Source organism: Microcebus murinus, chromosome 23 (genome assembly GCF_040939455.1).
Source record: "Microcebus murinus isolate Inina chromosome 23, M.murinus_Inina_mat1.0, whole genome shotgun sequence".
NCBI classification, from domain to species: Eukaryota; Metazoa; Chordata; class Mammalia; order Primates; family Cheirogaleidae; genus Microcebus; species Microcebus murinus.
The window spans coordinates 28,634,134-28,658,822 of NC_134126.1; the positions used below are offsets into that span (position 1 = coordinate 28,634,134).

Genomic DNA, 24,689 nt, shown 5'->3' on the forward strand with positions numbered 1-24,689 from the left:
CGGAAGCGTCACTTACTCCAGAGCTGTGGCTACACGAAGCCAGGCGGGAAGGGTGGATGATGCCTAGTCCGATGTGGATCCTGGAAGAACAAGGCGCCAGCCAACAGGTGGGGCCCAGCCTGAGCTGCCCAGAGAGCGTGGCCATGGGGGGCGGGCGCGGGGTTTCCCAGAGAGACAACCTAATCAACCAGCACCAGACAGGATGGTTTGAAAATTTAGAGGATATTTATTTCTGGGGGAGGGCGCATGACAGCTGGCAGGCACTGCTCTCCCTGTCCCAGGGGACTCTCCTGGCCTCTGCGGAGAAATCCCCTCTCTTTCTCGGAAATGCCCTCGGGGAGGCCGGGAGGTGAAAAGAAACCATACACAACACTCCAGAGCCTTAAAAAAAAATAAAGCAACAAACAACCTCCTCCACACAGAGACACACTCACAAAATAAATAGATGTATAAAAGAGAGGCCACGCTCCTCCCATCCCATCCCGGCTAGGGGCTGCCTCGAGAGAATGGGGCAGGGTGGCTTGGTCCCACTCCTCCCAGCCAGGATCAGCTAGGGGCTACATGGTATGGAAGTCCCCGAGAGGACAAGAGTCAGCCCTGGCTGCAGAGAGAGGAAGGACGGACCTCTCCCTGGAGCTCAGCGGGGAAGATGGGGGGGCTATGGGGTACGGGACACATAAATAAATAAATAAAACCCAACATGCTCCCAGAGGCCTAAGGGCTTAGGCCAAGGCTCAGGGCCCATGGGGCCTGTTTCCCTGAAAGTAGCAGGTCCGGCGACAGGCAGAAGGAACGGCAGGGGAAACACGAGTCCAAAGCCACATCGCACCTGACCTCCAGAGCCAGCATCCTTCGAATCACAGGAGGGTCCAGCCTCGAACCAGCTCTGGAGGGAAGAGGGGTGGGGGCCCGAGCTCCGCTGCAGTAGCTGCTCTGAGCCTGCTCTCTGGCCCTGGAGGCACCTGAAGCCGAGGGACCCCTGCCTTCCCGGCACCCTCTGGGCCGGCAGAGCCTCCTTCCCTGCCCTCTTGCCTTCATCCCGACCTTCTCCACGGTGGACTCTTCCCCGGGGAAGTTGAGGCAGAGCCCTCTCCTTCTCCTATTCTTAGTGGCCTTCCTGACCCAGGGCATCCCCAGGTCAGCTGGGAAAAGTCCTTGTGTGACAATAAATAACCAAAACACCCCAACCCCAGCGTCCTCTGCTCCATTTGGCCCCAGGAGCCTGCACCGTCTCCAGCCAGGGCTGCTGCACTCCAGACTCCCCCCGGGCTGACGGGGAGAAGGTGTCCGACAGAAGCAAGTACAAACAGGGGGGCAGGAGCTGCTGGAACGGACAGTCTGGGCAGGAGGCCAAACCGGAGACGCCAAGAAGTCCCGGGGTCCCTCCTGGAGAAGGCGGCCAGCTGGGGGCCGGAGAGCACAGGGGCGGGGCGGGCCGGCCACTCAGCTGGGCAGCAACACGTGCTCCAGGAGGTAGGTGAGGGAGTCCCAGTGCTTCCAGAGGAGGAAGAGGACGAGGACCAGGAGGGCGGTGCTGGTGGTGCGCAGGCGCGTCTTCATGAGGGGCGTGATGAAGTTGGCGAGGGTGGACACGAACACCAGCAGCACGGCCATGAGCGCCAGGATCACGTTGATGAACTTGCCCAGCAGCGCCCGCGCGTTGGCGTTCTCCACGCCCTCCAGCTGCACCACCTGCTGCTGCTGCTGCTGCAGCTCCAGCTTGGTGACCCGGGTCAGGCAGGACTCCACGGCCTCCTGCAGGGGCAGAGGGGTTGGCACGTGGGGGCTCGGCACGGGCAGGACCCCCGGGCGGAGCCCTGCCTGCCCCTCCAAGGAGGTGATAATACACAGGGCCCCCTCTCCAAAGGCCGGGAGGGGCGCAGGCCGATGGGCAGTAGCTGCGGGCAGAGCCCTGTGGTGATGACTGTCTGGGAGGACGCTAGGAAACGGGAGTCTTGATTAATAGGGAGGAGAGGGGCCGGCCCGCTCCCAGCTCCGTCTCGGGGCAGGCTAGAGCCTGGCAGTGCCAAGGACCCATCTGCAAGGCTGCCACCAAGGAGGAAGGGGCACGGGTAGCCCTGGCCCTGGCCTTCGCACAGTGCACGCTGTGGGCTTCAGGCCCACCTCGCTCTTATCTCTACCCAATCCCACACCGCCCTGTCTATCCGTGTGCTATCTGCCCCGCCAACGGCCCAGCCTGCGCCCGCCATCCCCTGCGAGATAAGAACCGCGACCCTCTGCTGCTGCCCGCTCTCCCAGCACGGCAGGGACCTTCCCAGGTCACCCCCGGGCATACCTGGATGTCCCGAGCCCTCTCGTAGGACTGGTAGGCCACCTTCTCCTCCATGCTGGCCAGCTCCTGCTTCAGGTTGGTCATCTCGTTCTGGTGGAGCTCGGTCAGGTCGTTGAGCTGCTCCTCCAGCCGCTCGTACCTGGCGGAGGGAGAAGGGGTGAAACCGGTCCCGGCGCCCCAGGTGGCCTTGTCTCCCAGAGCCGACTCATTCATTCCCTCAACAAACGATGACTCAGCTCACCCCACGTGTCCGGCCCTGTTCTAATTTTAACAGCCACAACAATGGACGCCTGCTATGTACACAGCACTCCTTACACGCTTCACCCACATCCTCCAGCGGGAGCCTCCCCATGACCCCGGGAGATGGGTACTCGTGCCACCCCCCCACCCCCCCGCTGCAGGAGGACACAGCTGAAGCACAGAGGCTCAGGGACCGCCCGGGGCCACGCAGCTCGTGAATGGGGCGGCTAAGGACCGACTGACGTCAGCCTGGGCTCTGAAGCCCCGGGCTGAGATGCTCGCCTGGGTGCCAGGGACGCAGGGATGGGCAGGACACGGTCCCTGCTCCGAAGGCACAGAATGTCACCAGACCACGGTTGTACGGGGCGGTGAGTGTTTCGGCAGGGTTCCCCCTCAATTTTCCAAGCCTCCTTCACGCTTTTCTTATAAAGAAGGAAAAGTGCTAAATAAGGAAAAGATCCCCCTAAACCCCAGGGATGGCAAGTGCCAAGCGCCAGACCAGAGGCCCAGAGCCAGCGGCAGAGCAGGGCCCCAGGCTAGGAGGAAGGGAGGCGGGAGGGAAGGGGGAGGGAAGGAGAGCGGGCCAGACACCAGCTTGACTCCAGGTGACCTCAGGGCTTCGCCTGGAGGCTCGAACGTCTCATGCTGCACGTTTACATATGTGACTGTCCGGGTTTGGACTCACCCTATGAGGCAGGGATCAATGGCATCCCCACTTCTTGGACAAGGAGACCAGGCTCAGAGAGTGTTATCTAGTTTGCTCAAGGTGCACAGTAAATAACAGAGCTGAGATGTGAATCCAAGTAACCTGGCTCCAGAGTCTCCCCAGCTGAGAGGCCGTGCAGCTGGCCCCTGCCTCAGTTTCCCCTTCTGTGCACTAACCATATAACAATCCAGGCAGGGGCCCTCAAATCACCCTGAGACGGGCGGAACCTTCCTTCCCGGGGCCCCGAGATCCTGTCTTCCAGCTGCCCTGACCAGTCTGGAGAAAGGCTCCTCGGGGCCTCCTCCCCGACCCTTCCAGCGGCCCAGAGCCTCCTAGATGCTCCTCCGTCTGCCTCCACACCCCCGATTCTGCAGCCTGGTGCTCCTCGCCTCACCCCCGGGCGCGGCGGGGCAGCGGGGGGCCGAGCGGGCGCCCACCTGTAGCGCTCCTCCTGCAGGCACTGGGTCATGTAGGTGTAGTCCCTCTGCAGCTGGGTCTTCAGGTCCTCCATGGAGTCCTCCAGGTGCGACTGTCCCTCCTTGATCTCCCGCAGGTCCCCCAGCAGAGCGTCCAGGTTCCCGGGGGCGCCGTACAGCGCGCTGGACTTGGGGCTCCCCAGCGCCCCGCCGGGCCCCGCCCCAGAGTTGCTGCCCGCCCCGGCCGAGCTGGCGCTGGCGCTAGAGCACTCGTCGTCGCTGCCATACTTGGGGCTGGACACCAGCGTGGCGCTGCCGCTCAGCGCCCGGGCCGCCTCCTCGGGGGGCCCGTCCTCCAGCGGGTCCTTCAGGTGGGCGATGTTGTCGGCACTGCCGAACTTGTTGCGGATCAGGCTGGCGAACTCCCGGGGCTTGGACACCACGGCGGTGTGGGTGGCCTGCGAGAGGCCCGAGAGGCTGCCCTTGACGCCCTCCACCACGCCGCCCCCGAAGCCGCTGATGCCCGCGCGCACGTTGGCGCCCACGTCCTTCAGCCCCTGCTGCATGTCCCGCAGCACGTCCTTGGGCTGCCGCGAGGGCCCGTTCTGCTCGATCTCCCTCAGGCGCCGGCGGTAGTGCTCCAGCTTCTTGTGCAGCTGCGCGATGGTCTGGGCCGACTTCTGGTTCTTCTTCTCGAACACCTGCTTGATGCGCGAGGCCTGCTGCCTGTCCGCGTTGTTGGCCAGCTTCAGGTACTCCGCCACGTTGTCGTCCCGCGCCTCCTGCTCGATCTTGATCTGCTCCGTGATCTTCAGGATCTTCTGGTGCAGGTGGTCGATGGCGGCCTTGGTCCGCTGGGGGTCCGGCGCCCCGTCCGGCACGTCCAGGCTGACGGGGCCGTCAGTGTCGCCGTGGCCGGGGCCGGAAGGGAGGCTCAGGCCCACCAGGTCTCCCTTGTCCACCTGGGGGAGGAGGCAAGCAGAGGGAGCACGGATAAACCATGAGCCCCAGGGCACGCCCCTCCCTGGACGCCTCTGGACGTGGTTTTTCTTTTCTTTTTTGAGACAGAGTCTCGCTTTGTTGCCCAGGCTAGAGTGAGTGCCATGGCGTCAGCCTAGCTCACAGCAACCTCAAACTCCTGGGCTCAAGCAATCCTTCTGCCTCAGCCTCCCGAGTAGCTGGGACTACAGGCATGCGCCACCATGCCCGGCTAATTTTTTCTATATATATTAGTTGGCCAGTTAATTTCTTTCTATTTATAGTAGAGATGGGGTCTCGCTCTTGCTCAGGCTGGTTTTGAACTCCTGACCTCGAGCAATCCGCCCGCCTCGGCCTCCCAGAGAGCTAGGATTACAGGCGTGAGCCACCGCGCCCGGCAGGACTTGGTTTTTCTACCTGAGAAACGGGTGCGAGGTGAATAAGAAACTTCAGGGAAAGAGAGTTCAAAGGAATACAACCAGCCCCACAGCAGCGCTCCCTCACAGCTGCACGCTGGTGGCTGCTCATGAGGGGAGTCTCATGTCTGCTCCCTACCCACTCCCCACAGCATCCCTCAAATGCAGTCTAGGCGGGTCATCACCTCCTCTGGCCCAGGGAGGTCAAGCAAGTTGCTCAGGGACACACAGCTGGGAAAACACAGAATCTCCAGCCCAGACCCCTCACTGCTCCAGCGCATGGACCAAGCAGGTCTGAGGCCTCACTGAAGCCTGGAGGCTCAATTTCTCAGCAATGCCATAAACGGTCTCTCTGGACTCAACCTCCCCACAAGGCTCCTGCCTTGAGCAGGCATCTCCCAGAGAGGTGACCAAAGCCTACACCCGGATGCCACATGTCCCTGCCCTCCTCCGGCCACCTCACCTCTGCTGACACCTCTCCCGGGCCCCTGCGTACCTTCCAGCTCTCCACGGTGGCTGGCAACCTCTTCCGCTTCATGCTGGCGGGAGCAGGCGGCCCTTCCCAGCCTCCCAGGGCGGCCAGAGCAGCACACGCCCCCCGCCCTGCCGGCCGGTCCCCGAGGACTGAAGCCCCCCGAGGTAACTCACAGGCCGAGGGACGCAGGGGCCAGCCTGGGGGCCTGGGCGTGTCGGCCGCACAGCTCTGCAGGGGGCGAATGCGGAGGAAGGAAATGACAGCCCCCTCCAGTCCCCACCAGGCGGTCCGGCTGCCCAAGCACATCAGGGTGGCACAAAACTCAGAGAGTCAAGGAAAGGCGAAGAGAGGCCGAGAAAGGATGGGGGGGGGGGGGAGAGAACGGAAGGAAAGGGCCCAGAAGATAGGAGAGATGGGAAGGGCGAGGTCGGATGGAAGCGCCAGGCCTGGAGCCCAGCTCTCTGGGGCCGGCCCCTCGGCCCGTCCGAGGATCTCTGTCCACACCCGAGTCCCCAGTGTCTTATCACCACGCAATAACGGAAGCAGCAGGAAATGGCTCAACCCCGCGTATTTTTACACACAGCACACTGCGAGTGAGGCCGGGTCATCTGCCTGCTCCTTATATGTATGGGAGGGGGCGGGGCAGGGCGGGGGCAGATGTACATGGGGGAAGGGGTTAAACACAAAGCAAGTGGCCTAGTCACACGCACCAGAACCGGAAGTGGCCCATGCCAATTACAGGCAGGAGTCACTCAATGGACTCGATTTCTGCCAAGGTGGAAAGTTATTGGAAATCACCATTGAAAACAATAGCCGGCCCAACTCGGGAGCCAGAGGAGGGTGGCCCCTCCGTGGGCTTCCTTGGGGCTTTTCCAGCTCACAGGTCCTCTTGCATTTGCCTGGGTCTCCCCGCATGTTCCCTGCCCTCCCACCTTCAGGACTCTGCTCCTCAGAACCTCTGACCTCTCCTACCCAAGGAGCCAGTCCACTGTCTCCCTCAAATGATCCGTCCCAACATCTAACAGTCACACTAGTCGGACTGAAAACCCTCCCCTGCAATTAAACATATCTCTCCTGCCTTGTTCCCTGCAGCGACTGCAAACAGCCCATCTCTTGATTTTCCTGGTCCTCAGGGTCCGTGCGCATAAAATGGGGGAATTAATCACAGCTACTCTCAGGTCTCTTGTGAGGAAGACATAAGATGATGTCCGCACTTAGCGTAGTGTGAGGCAGACAGAAGGCACTGATTAAATGCTGAGTCTGAATCTAAGCAGCACAATCCTTTTTTCCCCCAGGAAAAAAAAATGCCTGAAATCAAGCTGGCCTAAATTTATTTCAGGTATTACAGCAACGCATTTACTCCACGTTGATAGAACTACACAAAATTTAAGTTCTATGTGCAACACATGGCCTTTCAAATCAAAGAACTTGGCTCTCTTATAAAGCCACTGTCCCGGCCGGGCGCGGTGGTTCACGCCTGTAGTCCCAGCACTCTGGGAGGCTGAGGCGGGAGAATCACTTGAGCCCAGGAGTTCGATGTCGCAGTGGGCTGTGATCATGCCACTGCACTCCAGCCTCGACTAGAGCAACAGGGCAACAGAGAGAGACCCTGTCTTTTAAAAAGGAAAAGAAAGAAAAAAAAAAAAAAAGCAAGCTGCTGTCCTTCCCAAGATGCACAACCCTCTTTCACTCTCTTCCCGGGAGAAGGAACATCTGAAAAATGGGTTTGGGTCTCTGGTGCATGGCTGCCATTGTCTTTGCAATGGAGAGAGCACCTGTCCCACCTACAGGGGAAAGTGGGAGGAGCCAACGAGATATTGGTGTGAAAAGTGAAAGTGCTTTAGGACCATAAAGGACAGTAAAGTCCCCGCCTGGCACAGCTGTCCTCTGGCAGCCTGGCCCTTTCCTCCCTGGATGTGGCACCTGTGTGGCTCTCACATGGAAAAGCAGAGGTGACGCTGGCTGTGAAACCCCCTGGAATGAGAGGGGAACGGACACTCCCGGGGCCTGACGGGAGGGTGCAGAGGCCTGGGCTGGGGTCCCGGCCCCCTTTGCTCACCCCTCTTCCCTACCCAGACTCGAGCGCTGGATTCCTGCAGCAGAACACCAGCTCCTCCCTGCCCTCCATGGAGGCCTGGCCACCTCCTTGGTGACACGGCGGTCTGCAAGGACCGTCAATGCCTGGACCGAGCTGCTCCGTCTCCAGCCACAGAACGTCCCCACTGCACTCTCCTCCCCAGGGAGGACTCAGCTCCACTGGCTTCCAGGGAGGCGGCACCTTTTCCCTGCGGCCTCCGGGCTCTTCTCAAATCACCATTCTAAATGCCTTGGACCAAGGATGAGGATAACAGCTACAGTCAGCCCTGCCTATCCACAAGCTCTGCGTCAGCTGATCCAACCAACTGTGGACCAAAAGCCAGTGTTTTACACGGGTGAATTCATTTAATCCTAGCAACAACTGGTAATGAAGGTAGCATTATTGTTTCCAGCTTACAGAAGGGGAAACCAAGGCCCACAGATGTTAAGTAACTTGCCCAGGACTACACAACTCCTAAGTAAAGCACCTAGAATTTGAATCCTGTCTGACTGCAAAACCCAGGGCCTGGCCAGGCGTGGTGGCTCAGGCCTGTAATCCTAGCTCTCTGGGAAGCCGAGGCGGGCAGATTGCTCGAGGTCAGGAGTTCGAAACCAGCCTGAGCAAGAGCGGGACCCCACCTCTACTATAAATAGAAAGAAATTAATTGGCCAACTAATATATATATAGAAAAAATTAGCCAGGCATGGTGGCGCATGCCTGTAGTCCCAGCTACTCGGGAGGCTGAGGCAGGAGGATCGCTTGAGCCCAGGAGTTTGAGGTTGCTGTGAGCTAGGCTGATGTCACAGCACTCACTCTTGCCTGGGCAACAAAGTGAGACTGTGTCTCAAAAAAAAAAAAAAGAAAGAAACAACCCAGGGCCTAACACTACCACACCCTCAGCGGGGAGCCAGGTCCTCTGCCCCTGGAGCAATAAACAGGAATTTTGTGTAGCTGGGACTGAGGGCAAGGAAAAGGAAAGCTCCCCCCAGCCCCACCTGGCGCTCTACACACCCAAGTGCAAATCCTTGGGAACGTCCGAATGGCAGCTGCAGGTTTAAACCCACCTCTGCAGACTCGTCACTGTGACATCCCCAGCCGTCCTCCCCGACGCTCGCCCTAATCCTAGGGGTCTCCATGAAGATGCCACTCGCCCACCCCAGCCCCCTGGCCCAGTCTCAAGCTCAGGTGTGTGCACACGCGCCTGCAAGCATGAGAACCAGAGAGGGAGGTGGTTTGTGTGTGGGGGTGGGGGTTAGGGCTGGGGAAACCCTGTGCGGGAGACACCAACATCCTGTTCGTGGCTTTTGCTCTCAGGACCGAAGCACCCCAGCAACCACTTACATCTGAATTAACTCCCCCGAAGAACGCTCCCTGCCAACTTCTACAACTGCCTGACCACAGAGATCCTGACTCAGAGACCGGGCTCAGCCCTGCTTGCAGCCTGGAGCCTCCGGAAAAGCATCTCAGGGCTCCTCCCCCCACACCAGCCTCCTCCTTGGATCCCAGTCCCCACCCTGCCGTCAAAGCAGCACAGAGGGGATCCAAGGAGGTCGGTGGAGTTTGCCTGGAGTGGCAGCCTGGGCTGAGACCCTGCTCAAGTGGAGGAGGGGCAGCCTCATGCTGGCACTCAGACCCGCCCTTGTCACAAGCTGGCCAAACCGAGGGAAGGTTCTTTCAGGGTTTGGAGAACAAGGGAAACATCCTGTATCCCTCCACCTCTCCTCTCTGGGGTCTTCAGCATGAACCCCATCCCTGGAGGGAACCTGGGACCTCCCAGGGCCCTGACAGGCTGAGCAGTCTGGAAAAGCAGGGTTGAAGCTGGCTGGGAACAAACTCCCTACGAACAAGATAACAGAAACTCCTGGGCCTGGCGGTGGGGCGGAGGGGCCTGGGGCTGGGGTCCAGATCCTCTGCCGGGGGTCCTGGAGCTGGTCACCAGCCCCTTTCATCCTTCCCAGGAGGTTCGCCATGCCTGGGATCTGCTGGTCCGACTCCGATCGCAGAACCCCTTACTTTGCTCTCCTGCCCCGGAGAGAGGAGGCACAGCTGAGGAAGGCGGGGAGTTCTCCATGTCCCACCTTCCCGGAACACACACCCCTGGTGACAGCTCCCTTTCAGGACTGGAGACGGACAGGGCAACCGAAGTAACCAAAGCCAAAGAGCTGGCAGACAGGCAGAGGTACGAAGAGGAACTATGCTTTAACAAAGAAAGGAAAACTGGTGAACAAGAAGGCAAAGATGAGGAAGCTGTTCAGAGGGATGGAACAGGACAGACCACGAGGAGGAAGACATTTGCCAAAAAAGAACAGCAACGAGACAGGACACAGGGCCCATGCAGGGCAATAGAAAGGGCCCTAAATGTGGAGTTGGACCCTGATGTAGATCCTGCCTCTGTCACCAGCTGGTATACCCATGTATATGTCATTATCCTCTTTGAGACTTACTTTTCCCATCTGGAAAAGGGGAGCAATTCTACTTATTTCAAAGGGTTTTCAGGAGGATGACATGAAACACTGAGTAAAGGGAATATAGCACATGCCCCCAAACACACACAAACAACAGACACTTCACATCCAGCAGAACGGCCATATTAATTTTTTTTTTAAAGGAACTGAGTGTTGGTGAGCATGTGCAGAAATGGAAACCCTTGTGCATTGCTGGTGGGAATGTAAAATGGTGCAGCCACGTGGAAAAAAGTTTGGCAGGTCCTCAAAGTTAAACACAGAATTACCATATGACCCAGCAATCCCATTTCTAGGTATATACCTGAAAACATTGAAAATGGCTATTCATCAAACTTGAAGTATTGCTAAAAAAAAAAAAAGAAAAAGAAGTAAATAAATTTAAAATAATAATAATAATAAAAGAAAATGGCTATTCAAACAAACACTCATACACAGTTGTCCAAGGCAAATAGCCAAAGGGTAGACATAACTCAGATGTCTGTTAACTGATGAATGGGTCAACAAATATTATTTGGCCACAAAAGGGAATGAAGTGCTGATAATGCTGGAACATGGATGAACCTCAAAAACATTATGCTCAGGGAAAGAAGCCAGACACAGAAGGCTGCACATTGAATGATTCCATTATATGAAACATCCAGAATAGTTAAATCCACAGACACAGAAAGCAGATTAGTGGTTGCCAGGGGCTGGGGAATGGGGGGAAGAAGAGGGGGTGACTGCATCATGGGTCTGGGGTTTCCTTGGGGGTGAAGAAAATGTTCTGGAACTAGACGGAAGTGATGGTGCACGGCCTGGGTGTGGAGGCCAGGCTCCTCTCCTGGCTTGGCCTATAGCTCCAAGCAGGGTCTGACCACAGAGCAGGTGTGCTCTGGGTCACAGGGCGTCTGGGTCCTTCGTCTCACTAATGTTGAGCAGACATTCTCCCTAACACACTCCCAATGCCCCCATTCTGGGCTGGGTGGCTAAAAGGAGGGGCGATACAGACCACCTGAGCCCCGGGCTGCAGTAGGCAGGTGCACCGGGGCCCCTCAGCCAGGAGCAGGTGCAGGTGGGCCACACAGTACCACTGCTCCTCTCCAGAGTGTCACAGAGCCTCGACAGCCCCTACCACCCAGCTCTCTGTCTGTGCCCAGCTGCCAGCACCACCAGGTTGAGGCTCCTCCTTCATGGCCTCCTCACCCCACTGTCCTGCTGGCAACGCCCCAGGTACCTGACTCTAGCTCCAGGCTGGCACGTGCTCAGGGAGCCCACCAGCCAGGGCCAGGGCCACAGACCTTGTTCTACAAAGACTGAGGTCCAAGAAGTGCTGATGGATGTTCTGGATGAAACAAAGAGGGGACGTTCTCTAAGTGTCCAGGACTCAACCGCCACTATTCCTCTCCCCATTCCGGTGAGACCTACCCTCGGCCCCTGCACACCTGGGGGTGCCCCCTCTGCGTGGCGTTGGTGGCACCAGGGACTCGCCTCCCTGCCCCCTTCCAGCAACATTAAATGAAGCTGGATTAGGCTGTCTGCCAGAATGTGGGAGCTGCCGGATCAGGGCTCCCCAGCCCCGGCTCCCGTGGCCTCCCCTGGGCTGTCACCTCCTCCTGGGCCCGCATTCAGCGTCCTCATGTTAACCCAGCCCTGGACAGGATGCCTGCTCTTCCCCCCACGCGCTAGCCCAGCAGCCTGGACCTCTGAGGTTCAGGAGGCACAGAGCAGACACGGTTGGGACAGAAAGTGTCCGGGCTTAAGTGAGGCTGGGTAGGGGTGGGAGGTACTAGCTATGTAAACGGTGAAACGTGAACCGCCGTTCTCTTCGGCAATTTAAGTGCCGTAAGAGTTCTGCAAGACGGACCATGAAGCCAACTGCCACTTGCAGAGAGTGGGCGCTTTGGGTGCACAAGAGACTGCAGAGGGCCCCTCACCCACCCATGACCCCTGTTGCCCTGGGGCAGGCAGTCCCCTCCCAAATTTACAGATAGCCCCGTCAGGGTCCCTGCAGCAGGCCGACAGGAAAGAAGGGACCGTGCTGCCCTAGCCATCTGCTCAGGGGTTGGAAAGACAACGTAAGGTCACTCCCAGAAAAAGAAAACAAAGAACAAGACAGAACAAGAGCTTCTTGGGCTCCTGTGCTTCCTTTTAGGAAAGCAGGGCAGCCCTGTCAGCTGGAACAATAGAACCGGTGTCACCCTGACTTGTCTGCGGGTGTGGCCGAGCACCCGTGCGGGATGCTGCTCCTGGGAACAGAGTCTGGGTTTCTGGTGGGTCAGAGCCCACAGGCAAGGGTGGCTCGGGGCAATTAGGCCACAGTGACTCAGCAGAGATGCTCCGGTCTGCTGACCGCTGCCCCGTGACTCTCATTCCAGCGGCCCTCCCCACATGGCGGACACTCAGATTTTTCTACTGAAGTCAGGGGCTGGCCCCGTCCTCCCAACCCAGCAGGTGTAGCCGCGTTGGGCTGGCGGCTCCATCTTCCTGGTGGGGGGGGGGTACCTGAGCAACAGGAAGCTGCTCGGTCCAGCTCTGGATGTGCCATCGCAGCTGACCCAAGCGCTCCCAGGTGGACAGAGGGGCGGGGGGAAACAGCCCACCCACCTGTTCAGTGGGTGCCTGGGAGCCGATGCGGCTTCTCTCCAGACAGCAGGGAGCAAAGGCTTAGACCCCTAACGGGGTCCACACGCAGCAGTATGCACACCTGGGTCACTTCGCCTGGGGCAGAGTGGGGTGAGAAAACCTCGCAGCGAGGCCCCCCCCCACCACATAGGGGATTCGAGGGGCAGCACAAGCCCTCAGTGGCTTTATAAGGCATCTCACGCTGCGACAAGATTTCGGAGGTGCAGACTGCAGACAGACAAGGGAACTCGCTCATCCTTCCACGCGGCACCTACGCTTCCCTGGGCAGGGTACGGCTGGCGGCCTATTGTCCCAGAAGCTGCACGCCACATGGCGGAAGGCAGGGATCAGACCTCCTATTTACTGGGACCCTTCACTGTGCCTTTCTGCTTGAGCCACCCCTGGCTTCTGGTCAAAACCAGACAGACCCTCCCCTCAGTGCCCGGCCTCTGGAGAACAAAGCCCTTTTGTGCGCATGAATGTCCTGCACGCTGCTCTTGCCTCCTCACACCCTCAGGCTCCCAGGGCCCGCTCCCTCTCTCCCTGCTACCCCAGCTGGGGCCCCGGAGCTGTCCTCTCACCTTGGGGTCTTCTCCCTTCTCCATCCTCTGAATTGCCAAAAGTTCTAGGTACCCAACACTATGCTCCTTCTAGACTCTCCCGCTGTCCACCGGGATCAGCGCTTACTAGACCTTCACACTCCCCTCTCCCTGTCCGTCTCTGCATAGACAGACGGGGCCACGGCCGGAGACACCCCTCCACTGAAGGTCACATCAGCTCCCCTGGCCCCAGCTGCAGTGCCACACGGCTACTGGCTTCTGGAGGCATCTTTGCCAGGGTTAAGGTGTCCCCTTGCCCCTGGGCACCCCATACGTGACCCCAGGTGCTCTCCCCACACCTGCCAAGCTAAGTTTCTTCCCTTCTCCCACCCACAAGGCACTCTCTATAACTGCAGAGGAGACGGCGCCACTGCCTGAGACCAGACAGCGAGCACAGCTGGCCTGACTGCAGGAATGGCCTTTTTCCAGCCCCAAACCCCAACCCTGCCCTGCTCGGTGAACTTCTCACCTTCCACCCACCCCAGTGGCCTCACCTGTGCGGGCACCGTTTCCCGGAGCCGGGCTGGCGATGAGGTTGCAGGGGCTCGAAGGCCCCAGCTCTCCGCGGCCTGTGCCAGCCCCCCGGGGTCACAGTCCCTGGGCAGCATGGGGCTGGCCGCGGGAAGCCGGGGCCTGCGAGCGGGCGTGCCTGAGCTCCCGGGCTCTGCGGCCGCCATCTCCGGTCTGAGGCCCGGGCTGGGGATTAGGGGTGGATTGCTCTGGGAGATTTCCCCCTCCCCTGGGGCTCATGGCTGCTCCTTCCCATCTGGCAGGAGACGTGGAAGATCACCGAGCGGGAAGACCAAGCTCCGATGAGGCGCCCTCCCCAAGTCCAGCTGTCGCCACTGTGCGTTCAGTGTGCACGAGGATGCCCAGGTGTGGCAGGCACCGACAGGGGGTGGGGTTACGTGGGGACACGTAACATGTCAACCTGCATGGTCCACCCACCCAGATGGGCGCCCCGCCCTGCCACTCCCATCACACGTGCCCAGAAACACCTCTCACGATCGGAAGCCCCTCTCTCACACACAGCTCGGTCTCACCCATCCCCTGCGTCGGCTCAGAATGGAAGTGGCCTCCAGCCAGGCTTCCGGGATAGGAGGACCTCTCCAAAGCCAAAAGACTGGAGCCCGGAGGGGGATCCTCAGCAGATCCTAACACGGCCAGCGCCACCCAGATCCTCTCCTCTCCCTGCTGCCCTGCCCACGGGCTTAGAGCTGCACCGCTCCCAACGCAGCCTCTCCACTCCAGTAACCCCCACCACCACCACGGAGGAAGCAGGCGGCAGCCAGCCTCACCGGGGGAATCCCTCAGTCCTGACATCCCGTCCCAGGGATCCACTCTCTACTCTGGACACCACTGTGGCCACTTCTCCGCTAGCTTCCACGTCCCACCCCTGCTCTCCCTCCCCAGCATTGCCCAGGCAAAAACACCCAAGATAAAACACCGTGGCAAACTCACAGCAATCTTTCCTTCCTTGGACTTCATCCTGAGAGCCCCAGCAGGAAATCCTGAGAGTGGCCAGCAGAGGGGGCCAGAGGTCCACAGTGGAGGCCGGCGAGCACTGAGCGGCAGTACGGGGTGGCCGGAAGAGCCCAGGGGCCTGCTGGGTCTCTCTGATACAGCTTCCCACGGCAGGCGGAATCAGTGTTCAAAGACGACCTGGATTTTGCACCCACTTGAGCCTACGAGGGACTCAGGGCTTAAATACTGCCGGTCGACACGGGTCATGCTGATGGGGCAGTCCCAAGCTCAAGAAGGTGCGAAGTGATAAGGACCCAGTGCTATCTCTGGGGGCCAGTGCCACGGCTCACAGCCAAAGTCACCAAGATCAGGAGTGCCCACACCCTGGGCTCACAGAAACTTCACAAACATTTGTGGCGGCCGATGACTCGGGGTGTTTTGTGAGGACGGAAGCCGGGCACCGGCACAATGCACAGGTCCTGATTTCTGGGGCCAGCTCTGACCTGTGGGGTCAGAGAACACTTCCGGCAGCTTCCCACTCATATAAATGATGTCCCTCCCGTGGTACTCGATCTTTCTACTGTGCACCAAGCACTGTTCTTGCATAACGGTTAACCATAAGGAAGGCAGGGATCAGATCTTATATCTATTTAGACCTTCCACTGTGCCTAGCATAAGACTGACCTTCCCTCAGTACTGACGATGTCGAATGACTCAGTGACCTAACTCATTCAGCTGCAGTGAAAGACAGTCCATCTACCACCGCTCTGTCCTAGGTAGAAACAAAGACAGCTCGGTCTTGTCATCCTCAAGACATCCCTTCCCTGTCCCCTTCTGGGTCCCACCAAGCTAAAATGTTGTTGTTTTTTTTTTTGAGACAGAGTCTCACTCTGTTGCCTGCGCTAGAGTGCCGTGGCGTCAGCCTAGCTCACAGCAACCTCAGACTCCTGGGCTCAAGCGATCCTCCTGCCTCAGCCTCCCGAGTAGCTGGGACTACAGGCATGCGCCACCATGCCCGGCTAATTTTTTCTATATATATATTAGTTGGCCAATTAATTTCTTTCCATTTATAGTAGAGACGGGGTCTCGCTCTTGCTCAGGCTCTCGAACTCCTGAGCTCGAGCAATCCGCCCGCCTCGGCCTCCCAGAGTGCTAGGGTTACAGGCGTGAGCCACCGCGCCCGGCCAGACTAAAATGTTTAACCTTCTCTTATAAGCAAAAAAGGAAGAAGAGAAGGCAGTGGCAGCAGGAGACAGCGATGGGGAGGGGCTGGGCGAGCCGCAAGGCCCTGCGCCCCCTCTGTGCGTCTTACTCCCCAGGCTCCTGGGGTTGGGAAGGCTCAGCAGCATCAGACAGAGGTGCCTGCAAGACCACACTGGCCCTTGGAAGGCTCACCCCCACCCCCAGGCATCTGGCATCTCCCTAACGGGAGGTTCCAGCTCTACCCCAGGAGCAACTTACCCATCAGCACAATGACCGGCAGCAGGAAAAAGGGGGTTCAGGGGTGAACCAAGAGTCCACCAAGAGAAAAGAAACAAATAGGAGCCAGGGGGATGTCTGCGAGGCAAGCTAGCAGGAGAGCAAGCCTTCTCCCTCTCCGTCTGTTCCTGTCTTTGTACCTGAGAAGTGTTCCCAAATGCGCCAAGGACGCAGAGAGCCCCAGGCACGGAGGCAAAGGCGGGGAAAGCGACACAGAGCCCTGGGCGTTAGACTCACATCCATCCTTGTTCTGCCACCTTGGTGGGGACAGCACAGGCTCTGAGGCTCGGCCCCCACAGGTGCCATGGAGGCGTGTGTAAAGGGGAGACAGAGGATGAGTGTGTCTGGCAGGAAGACGGGCCACAGCTGGGCACCCAGGGCTCTGGATGAGCCTTGCAGGGGCCCAGAGTGCTTGGGAGTCAGAAGACCCGGTCCAGATCCTTGCCCTGCTGTTGAGGCCCTGCAGCCCCCAGCCCTGTCCCCGCTGCTTCACAGCCTCGGGTTGCAAGGAGGCAGGAGCACGTGCAAAGCAGCAGCCTGCACAAAGGGGACGCAGGGAATGACACCCGTGGCCTTGGGAGACAGGAGAGTGTGAAGGAGCTGAGCCTCGGAAACTCTGCAGGCCAGACGAGGTGGCTCACGTCTGTAATCCTAGCACTCTGGGAGGCCGAGGCGGGAGGATTGCTCAAGGTCAGGAGTTCAAAACCAGCCTGACCAAGAGCGAGACCCCGTCTCTACTATAAATAGAAAGAAATTAACTGGCCAACTAATATATAGAGAAAAAACTAGCCGGGCATGGTGGCGCATGCCTGTAGTCCCAGCTACTCGGGAGGCTGAGGCAGGAGGATGGCTTGAGCCCAGGAGTTTGAGGTTGCTGTGAGCTAGACTGATGCCACGGCACTCACTCTAGCCTGGGCAATAAAGCGAGACTCTGTCTCAAAAAAAAAAAAAAAAAAAGAGAAAAAGAAACTCTCTGCAGCCGAGTCTGTTTTGGCTGCAAATGGTCTGCGTGACCACGGTCTCCCTGGGCCCTGTGCAAGCGCCCGGCACTTTGTAGGTTTTACCAAAACAGGAGCGTAGTCTTGAGGCTCCCTCACCACATGTGTATGTGCACACACACACACACACCCCACAGCATTCCAGATGGCATTTGGAAGACTTGGCCTGGGACAGAAAAAGCCAGAGAAGTAGCTGCCACGGGGAGCCACGCCGAGAGGGTGGCAGGCATTTGCGGGGAGAGCCACCTCCATCGCTAAAGCAGCAGGCCCTGAAGTGACATGGACTGCAGAGCAACCCTTCTGCAAAGACAAGTGGCCGCCGGGTACGTGGCGTCCTGTGCACTTTCTCATCGGCCTTGGCCATCGCCCGCTGCCGCCTCCTCTCCCGCCTGGCTGAGACAGAGGCCACATCGCAGTGAGGAATGGTAGTGGTCGCCACCGGCGATGCACAGGGCAGGCCGCCGAGCTGAGGCTGGGGGGGTCTCTGGTCTCCCTCTTTGTACCCCTCCAAGTTGGGCCTGAGTTCGCAGTGACAGACAGGCTCTCACCATACTGAAAGCGTGTGCTGGAAGGAAACCCGGGCCCTGGGCACAGGCTCTGCTCTCGGCACATCCAGAAGGTCTTCTACTGCGTTTCCCTTGGTTTCCACCCTCGCCCATATCCTTCTTCCTCTTCCCTTAATTTCTGTGCCATGCCCCTTCTTTCTTTGATAGCCTTTAAATATTACGTTTTTTATTTTCTCTTCCTTTGCCTTATTGTTCTTCGGTTCTCTCCCACCCCCTTTTTAAAAAATCTCCCCACTTCCTTTTTTTTCCCTTTAAAAAAAAACCAGCACAAACCACACATTTTGAAGGGTGGGAAACCTGAGAAGTCATAGGTTTTTAGGAGCAAAGAACAACGTTGAAAAGCAGCTAAATTTAGCAGCTTAGGAGGCAAGGTGAGGCCTTAAAACATCTCAGGCCCCGAATGTGCTGTGAAAATCTCCCAGCGAAGGTTCCTCCTGGAAAGGCCGTCAGCTTCTCAAAGGCTCGCACGCCCGCTGGACGTGGGGCTTTGGGCAGCGGCCGTTATTCAGAGGTCCCTCCCCGCCAGTGCTCACTTTTAGACCCAGCCAGAAGGTGCATCTTCACAGAAACACGTTACCAAAGAGCCCTCAGGGAAAGTTAATATTCTTCAGCGTGGTGGGGGGTGTGGTGGCTCACGCCTGTAATCCTAGCACTCCAGGGGGCTGAGGCAGGAGGATTATTTGCGGTCAGAAGTTCGAGACCAGCCTGAGCAAGAACGAGACCCCGTCTCTACTAAAAATAGAAAAATTAGCTGGGCAGCTACCGGGGAGGCTGAGGCAGGAGGATCACTTGACCCCAGGGCTTTGAGGTTGCAGTGAGCTGTGATCACAGTACTGCACTTTAGCCAGGAACAGAATGAGACTTTCTCTCAAAACAAAAAGGTAATATTCTTTAGCATTAAGTACAGCAACCAGGCCGGGCTTGGTGGCTCACGCCTATAATCCTAGCACTCTGGGAGGCCAAGGTGGGCAGATTGCTCAAGGTCAGGAGTTCGAAACCAGCCTGAGCAAGAGCGAGACCCCGTCTCTACTAAAAAATAGAAAGAAATTAATTGGCCAACTAAAAATATATTTAAAAAAAAATGAAGCACAGCAACCAAGGTGGGCGTGTTTCCTGGGAGCACGAGGAGAGGCACAACCGCTTGAGCTGGAACGGGAGACGGAAGGGCGGGAGTGGAGCCGGCTGCACGCACACGGCTGCTTCCGGGGTGGGGGGTGAGGGGACCGCCCGGCTCTCCTGCTGGTCCTTTGCTGGTTGAACGCCGCAGCCACAGCTCTTTAGGAAGTTTCTCCTAGGCACGGACAGCAGCCAAGACACTGGGCAGTGGAGAGAACTCCTTACCTGGGTCACTTTTAGGCACATCAAAACCTGAACCAGGCAGGGGAAAAAGATGCACGATTCCATGCCTTTCCTGTCATTCTGTTTCCCTGGGAATAGGCCCAAGCGAAAGTGACCCCGGGAAGAAGTGGCATCTTAAAATTTTTGGAAAATGTTTAGGATACAGAGATGCCCTCTGCCCCACCCTATTTGCCAAGAATAATTTAGAACGACTCCTTTAACAAAAGCGGAGGATTGCAACACAGAGCCCTTGGGCGATCCTGCTGACTCAAGGGCTCGGAGCTCACCCCGGGCCGACGCGATTAAACGAGAAGCGTGCGCGAAAGCGTCCTGCTAACTGCGGCAGGCTGTTCGGCTGACTGTTGACGCCAGGAAGGTCTGCGAAGGGACGTGACCGGCCACATCCTGGGGCACAGGCCCACCATGGCACCGAGCCCCTGGGAAGTCAGTCGACAGGCACGGGGCCCAGATTATATTTGGGTCTGAAGCTGCCCTCTCAGGCTGGGAGGAAACCTCATACAGTGCAGCTGGTATCACAGGGCACTCGTGTCTCCAGGGCAGGGTTCGCCTTTCCAGCTGCCCAGAGGCGGCCTCCTGGTCACAGTATCTCCCTGGATCTGATTTAGCTCTCGCTGAGCATGCTGAATTATTCACTAGCTACGGATCCGGCCCGGCTCTGGGGTCCCCGGGGGTGGGATATCTGGAGGGCTGTGGGGAGGAGGAAAGGGATGTAGTGAGAACTGCCAGAATCAGACTTAGGGGAGAGTCAAAAAAGGACGAAACGAGCAGGGAGCAGGGGGCTTCTGCACTGGCCTCCGGAGGACTTGGGAAACAGAGGCCGGCGGGGGCCAAGAGCGGCAACACCCCGGCGCTGGTCCCCGGAGACAGCAGGCAGGTAAAAAAAGGTTACTGTCCCCAGAAACTGCACTCCCCTGCAGCCCCCCCACGGAAGCTCAGGGGGGCCCAGAAGGCAGGCAGAGGGGTGTGTGCATTCGCTCGCCTCTGTCCCTCTGGGCCCGGACAGAGAGCCGAGCCTTCGCCTAGGAACTGAAGCGGCAGAGGCAGGCACCGGGCTAGTGTTACCAAATTTCCATTGCCTCATCTGGCACCGGAGGAGACCGGGGTCACATTTCTCGTCTCAGGGACGTGGCGGATCCAGGGAAGAATGTCCCGGGTGGCCGGGGAGACCTGAGCCAGCCCCCGTGACCATGCCCACGTCACCAGCGCCGGCTCCGCACCGTCTGGCCCCTGGCGGCAGGGCGCCTCCCTTGCTGCTGACCGCGGTCAGCGCCGACACGCAGGGCCGACACCCGAGCCTCCAGCACACCTTCCTCGTGGGCAGCGCCGGAGCGTGTCCCAGGCAGCCCAGGCTGCGGGGAGAAGGGCGGAGACCCGGCCGGCGTCTCTCACCTGCGTCTGGGCTGGCGTCATCTCAGCCCCGGGCGGGGGCCGCGGCGAGCAACACACAGGGAGCTTGCCTCCCGCACGGTTTGGGCCTGAGCTTAGGGACAAAGGGTACAAGAGGGCGTGACCTCAGATCTTGGCCGGGTGGCTTGGAAGTTACCTACTTTCGCCCCCTGTGTCCTGGGGAATTCTGGACTCCCAGAAGCCAGGGCTAATCTGAAGAGCACTGGACACTTTCAGTCTAGAAAGAGCCAGTGGGTGTCCACAGGGGAAAAGATTTGAATAAAGGCTAATTCTGGAGGCCGGTTGCAGGCTGATTCTGTTCCAAACGTCAAGAGGATGCTGCTGTTTACGGCCTCTGGTGTCAGAGCTTCAGAGAAGGAGCAGAGTCCTCAGTTTTTGGCCCCTCTCCTCATTGGACAGGGCCCTACAAGGCAAGGGGCTTCCCTGCAACATGAGGAACTCAAATCAGACTCAAGGAAGAATCTGGGCTCTCCAGGCACACCAGGAACTACAGTGTGGAGGAGCCCCAAGGCCTCTGGGGACCAGGGGCTTTTAATCACTAGGACAAGAGCAACAGTGCACGGCCAATCGCAGAGCTGCCCTGCTCGGCCTGGCGGCCCGGGCACAGCCTCGGAAGGCTCGGAGGAAGAGAGAAGGGGAGACGAGGTGGGGTGTGGGAGGGGACACAGGAGGCAGCTGCCCTCCCCGGCTTCTGGGTGTGAGGGCAGGTGGCAGAGACCTGAGCGTGCAGGTGAGTGGCTGTGTGACTCGGAACGTGGACGCATTTGAGTGAATACACCCTGGAGAGCAGGACCCCTTCGGCCTGGCATGGGACTGGGCCTATGAGCTCAGACGCATCGGGGCCCCGAGGCCCAGCGATGATGTCTGGGAACCTATCGGCAGAGCCGGCCCCGCCCACCTCTGAACCGGCAGGCTCCCAGACATAAACACGCCAGGGCCCTGGGCAGCTGCCAAGATCGCAGTCTTCCTGGCAAGAGCCAGGGGCTGAGGGCGGCCCCTCGCTCGTCATGCCTCCGAGTAAACAGGGGTGCTTGTTTATGCCAGGGCGGAGGAGAAATCTTGTTGTCGGGGCAATCTGGAGGGCAGCACACGGTGGCGAGGAAAGCAAGGCCAGAGTCTGCTCTGGTTTAGGTGACGAGCCCAGCTGCACTGCTTTCCCCGTCTGGCGCCTGGAGATAACACCTCCAGGACTCCAGGACAGGTCAGGGCAGGTCAGGACTTGCTCTCTCCAGCCTTCCCACTTCACCCCAAAGCTCGAAGCTCATCTGGGGAGATCCTGGCCTCCTGCCTCCCTGCCTGCCCTCAGAGCCAGGAGCAGCAGGCTGGCCTCTCGGCAAGATCCTGCACCCAAGCACCTCCACGCAGTCCCCTAACGCCATCGAGACGCCCTCCTGGCTCCTCCCCATGCTGCTCCTCAGCCACACTGGGCACAGGAGGGGAAGAGGTGAGCGGGGCAGGGGCAGGGGCCAGCCCGGCAGAGCTGCACCACCCAGCACCCCTGCACCACCCCCTCCTGACCCTGTCCAGCTGGGTGCATCTTGCACAAGCCCGGGGTGGGCAAGGCTGGGCGGGGAGCACGGGGACAGCTGGGGAGAGGTTCTGAAGAAGGCCAAGGGGGAACAACGGACGCCCAGCCAGACTCGGGAGACATGAGAGAAAGGGAATGCAACCCTCTGACTCTACATTCTCCATGAACTGCTGATCAGCAAAATACCAAAAATAAATAAATAAATAAATAAGGCAGGGGACCCGTCACCCGCCTGCTTTCTGAGGAGTCAGGTGGCCCAACTCCACCTCCGCTGCACATACAAGTGGTTCTTTCTCCACCTCCTCCAGGGCCTGTGTGTCCTAGAGGTCATGGCAACACACGGATGGGGAGACGGATGTCACCCGCATTCTCTGTGCACCTGCCAGTGCCCCGGTGCGCCAACAAATGACAATCTTTTGCCCACTCAGAGACGTAAGAGAGAGAAGACAGTTACCTTTCTTGGTGTCACACACATAGCAAAAAGCAGAACGGCAAGGCCGAAATGACAATTTTTTTGTTGTATTGACAGGGAAATGATGGAAGGGACAACCTCAGAAACCGCTAACTGCATCTAGCGGGAACAAATGATGGCCAAACCACCATCACCAAGGCTGAGCTGCTTCCCTGGACTGTGAGCCCCTATCTGTCCCCGTCACACCCTGCTCCCTTTGGGGACCAGGGTCCCCTACCTTCTCAGGGTGGGAGGCTGGGGTGAGCCTCTCCAGGGCACCTGAGGACCTTCAGCTGCCTCCAGTAACCCAAGCCCGACAGGGCCCACCCTGGCCCGAAAGCCAGCTGGCGAGTTGCTAAACAATGGCAAGGGGTGTGGGGAGTGGGGGAGGCTTATGAATTAAAAATAGATGCTAGTAATCTCCAGGGAGCTTGCAGAGAACATGTGGGGCTGTGTTTACTCGGGAGAGAAGAATGCCTCCTATTCATGCCCGGGCACCAGGGCGGAACCACCACGGCTTCCCGCCAACCAGTGGCCTCCGGCTCTCAGCTGACAGAGCAGGGTTTACTGACGGCTGGAAGACCCCCTTCCTCTAGGACCAGGAAGCAGCTCTCTCCTGAGGACCCCCAGGGCCACACCCATCCTGGAGGGACAGCACCCGGACAGGAAGCCATATACCTGCAGCTGAAATGGCAGCCAAGAGATAAAGTCATCCTCCTTGGGCTGAGGCAAACCAGCTCCCTGTGGATGTTGCATAAAATGGTCCTCAGCTGTTTCAGTGACATCAGATCTCACTTGGGTCTTGGGGACAGACTAGGAACACAGGATCTAGTCTCCTCTCTGCCAAGACCTAGCTGGGTGCCCTGGGCAAGCAGTGTGTTGATGCCTCTAGGCCTTAGTCTGTCCACCTGTAAAATGGAGATAATACCTGCTCTGCCAACTTCACAGGTCTGTTCTTAAGATCAACCATGTTCCAAACATGGTTGGAACATGGATCTGTTCCAATCAGATCAATGCCTGTTCCAAAGTTCTAAATTAAGGATCTAAAAGAGTCACAGGAATAACCATTTCCCTCATTATCACCCTGAACCCAGGGACCCGTCCCCTACTCAGGTTACCCAGGAGTCTCTGGGCCTGGTCTTTCACAGGCAGTGAGAAGAGAATTCTCCTTCCCCTCCACGTGTCTTGGGGCCGGCGTGAAGACCAAGCACAAGCCACATGGAGAAGCACCACAGAGAAGCTCCCAGCTGATGCGCCTGCCCCGCAGCCCCAGGCCCCTGCGTCCCCAGCCAGCAAACGCTGACCACCCTTTGCCAGCTCCCAAGGGCACCCATGCCCGCCCCTGTCCCCGTGCCTGCTCGGGCAGCTCCAGGCAACCGGAGGCCGAACAGTTTGCATTTTCCCTCCTCCTAAAACAGCCACATACCAGAGACCCTTGCTTAACAGGATTTTTCCAATTTGATCTTTAAAATGCACTGACTGACTCACCTGAGAGACGTGGGCCTGGCTGCTGCTGCAGGCGGGGTGCGGGCTCCTCAAGGGCTGAACGCCCGGGTTCATTCTGCCGGGCTCCTCCGTCTCTGCACCCCACAAAGCCACGCTCCCCGTCTAGCCAACGCTCCGGAGCTCACTCCAAGAACAGCCTTCTCCCCAGCGCAGGCGAGGCTTGCAAATGGTCCAGTCCCATCATTTTAAATACTATCTATATGCTGACAATTCCCAAATTTATGCCTCCAGCTTGGATCTCTCCCCGGGACTCCAGACTTGTACATCTGACTGCTTACTTGGCATTCCCAAGGAGGGAGGCTTAATAGCCATCTCAAACTTAATGTACCTAAAACCCAGCTCTAATTTATGCCCCCCGCAGCCCCTGCCAGACACCTGTTCTAGCTGCCATCCTCCCCGACTCGGTTCACGGCAATCTCTTCTCTCCAGCTGCTGGGCCAGAACCCTGGAAGCCGTCTCTGACTTCTCCCCCGCGGTCCTGCCCGATCCAGCCCGTCGGAAACCTCCGTGGCTCAGTCTCTGAAGCCAACCCAGAATCCAGCCGCTTCCCTCCACCTCCGCCACTCCCACCGCCATCTCACCCCCGGAGCATTTCCACAGCTTCTGAACTAGACTCTCTGCTCACACCCCGGCTCACAGTCTATTCACACGGCAGCCAGAGAGAT

The 24,689-nt window shown here is 58.6% G+C and overlaps 1 protein-coding gene across 4 annotated transcripts in view; it reads right to left on the reverse strand.

Annotated features, from left to right (window-relative positions):
* Positions 1–203: 203 nt before the first annotated feature.
* TMCC2 (transmembrane and coiled-coil domain family 2) overlaps positions 204–24,689 on the reverse strand; it is a 40,430-nt gene continuing 15,944 nt past the window's right edge. For 2 of the 4 annotated variants that reach the window (XM_012759722.3, XM_012759731.3), the window contains 3 exons: positions 3,677–4,617; positions 2,297–2,432; positions 204–1,755 (listed from right to left, as the gene is read on the reverse strand). In XM_012759722.3, coding sequence (XP_012615176.2) covers positions 1,444–1,755; positions 2,297–2,432; positions 3,677–4,617 — 1,389 coding nt within the window. In that variant the 3' untranslated portion in view covers positions 204–1,443. Of the gene's footprint in view, positions 1,756–2,296; positions 2,433–3,676; positions 4,618–5,545; positions 6,022–14,727; positions 15,547–24,689 lie in introns of those variants that run through there. The other 2 variants (XM_012759762.3, XM_012759758.3) reach the window with 2 other exon arrangements.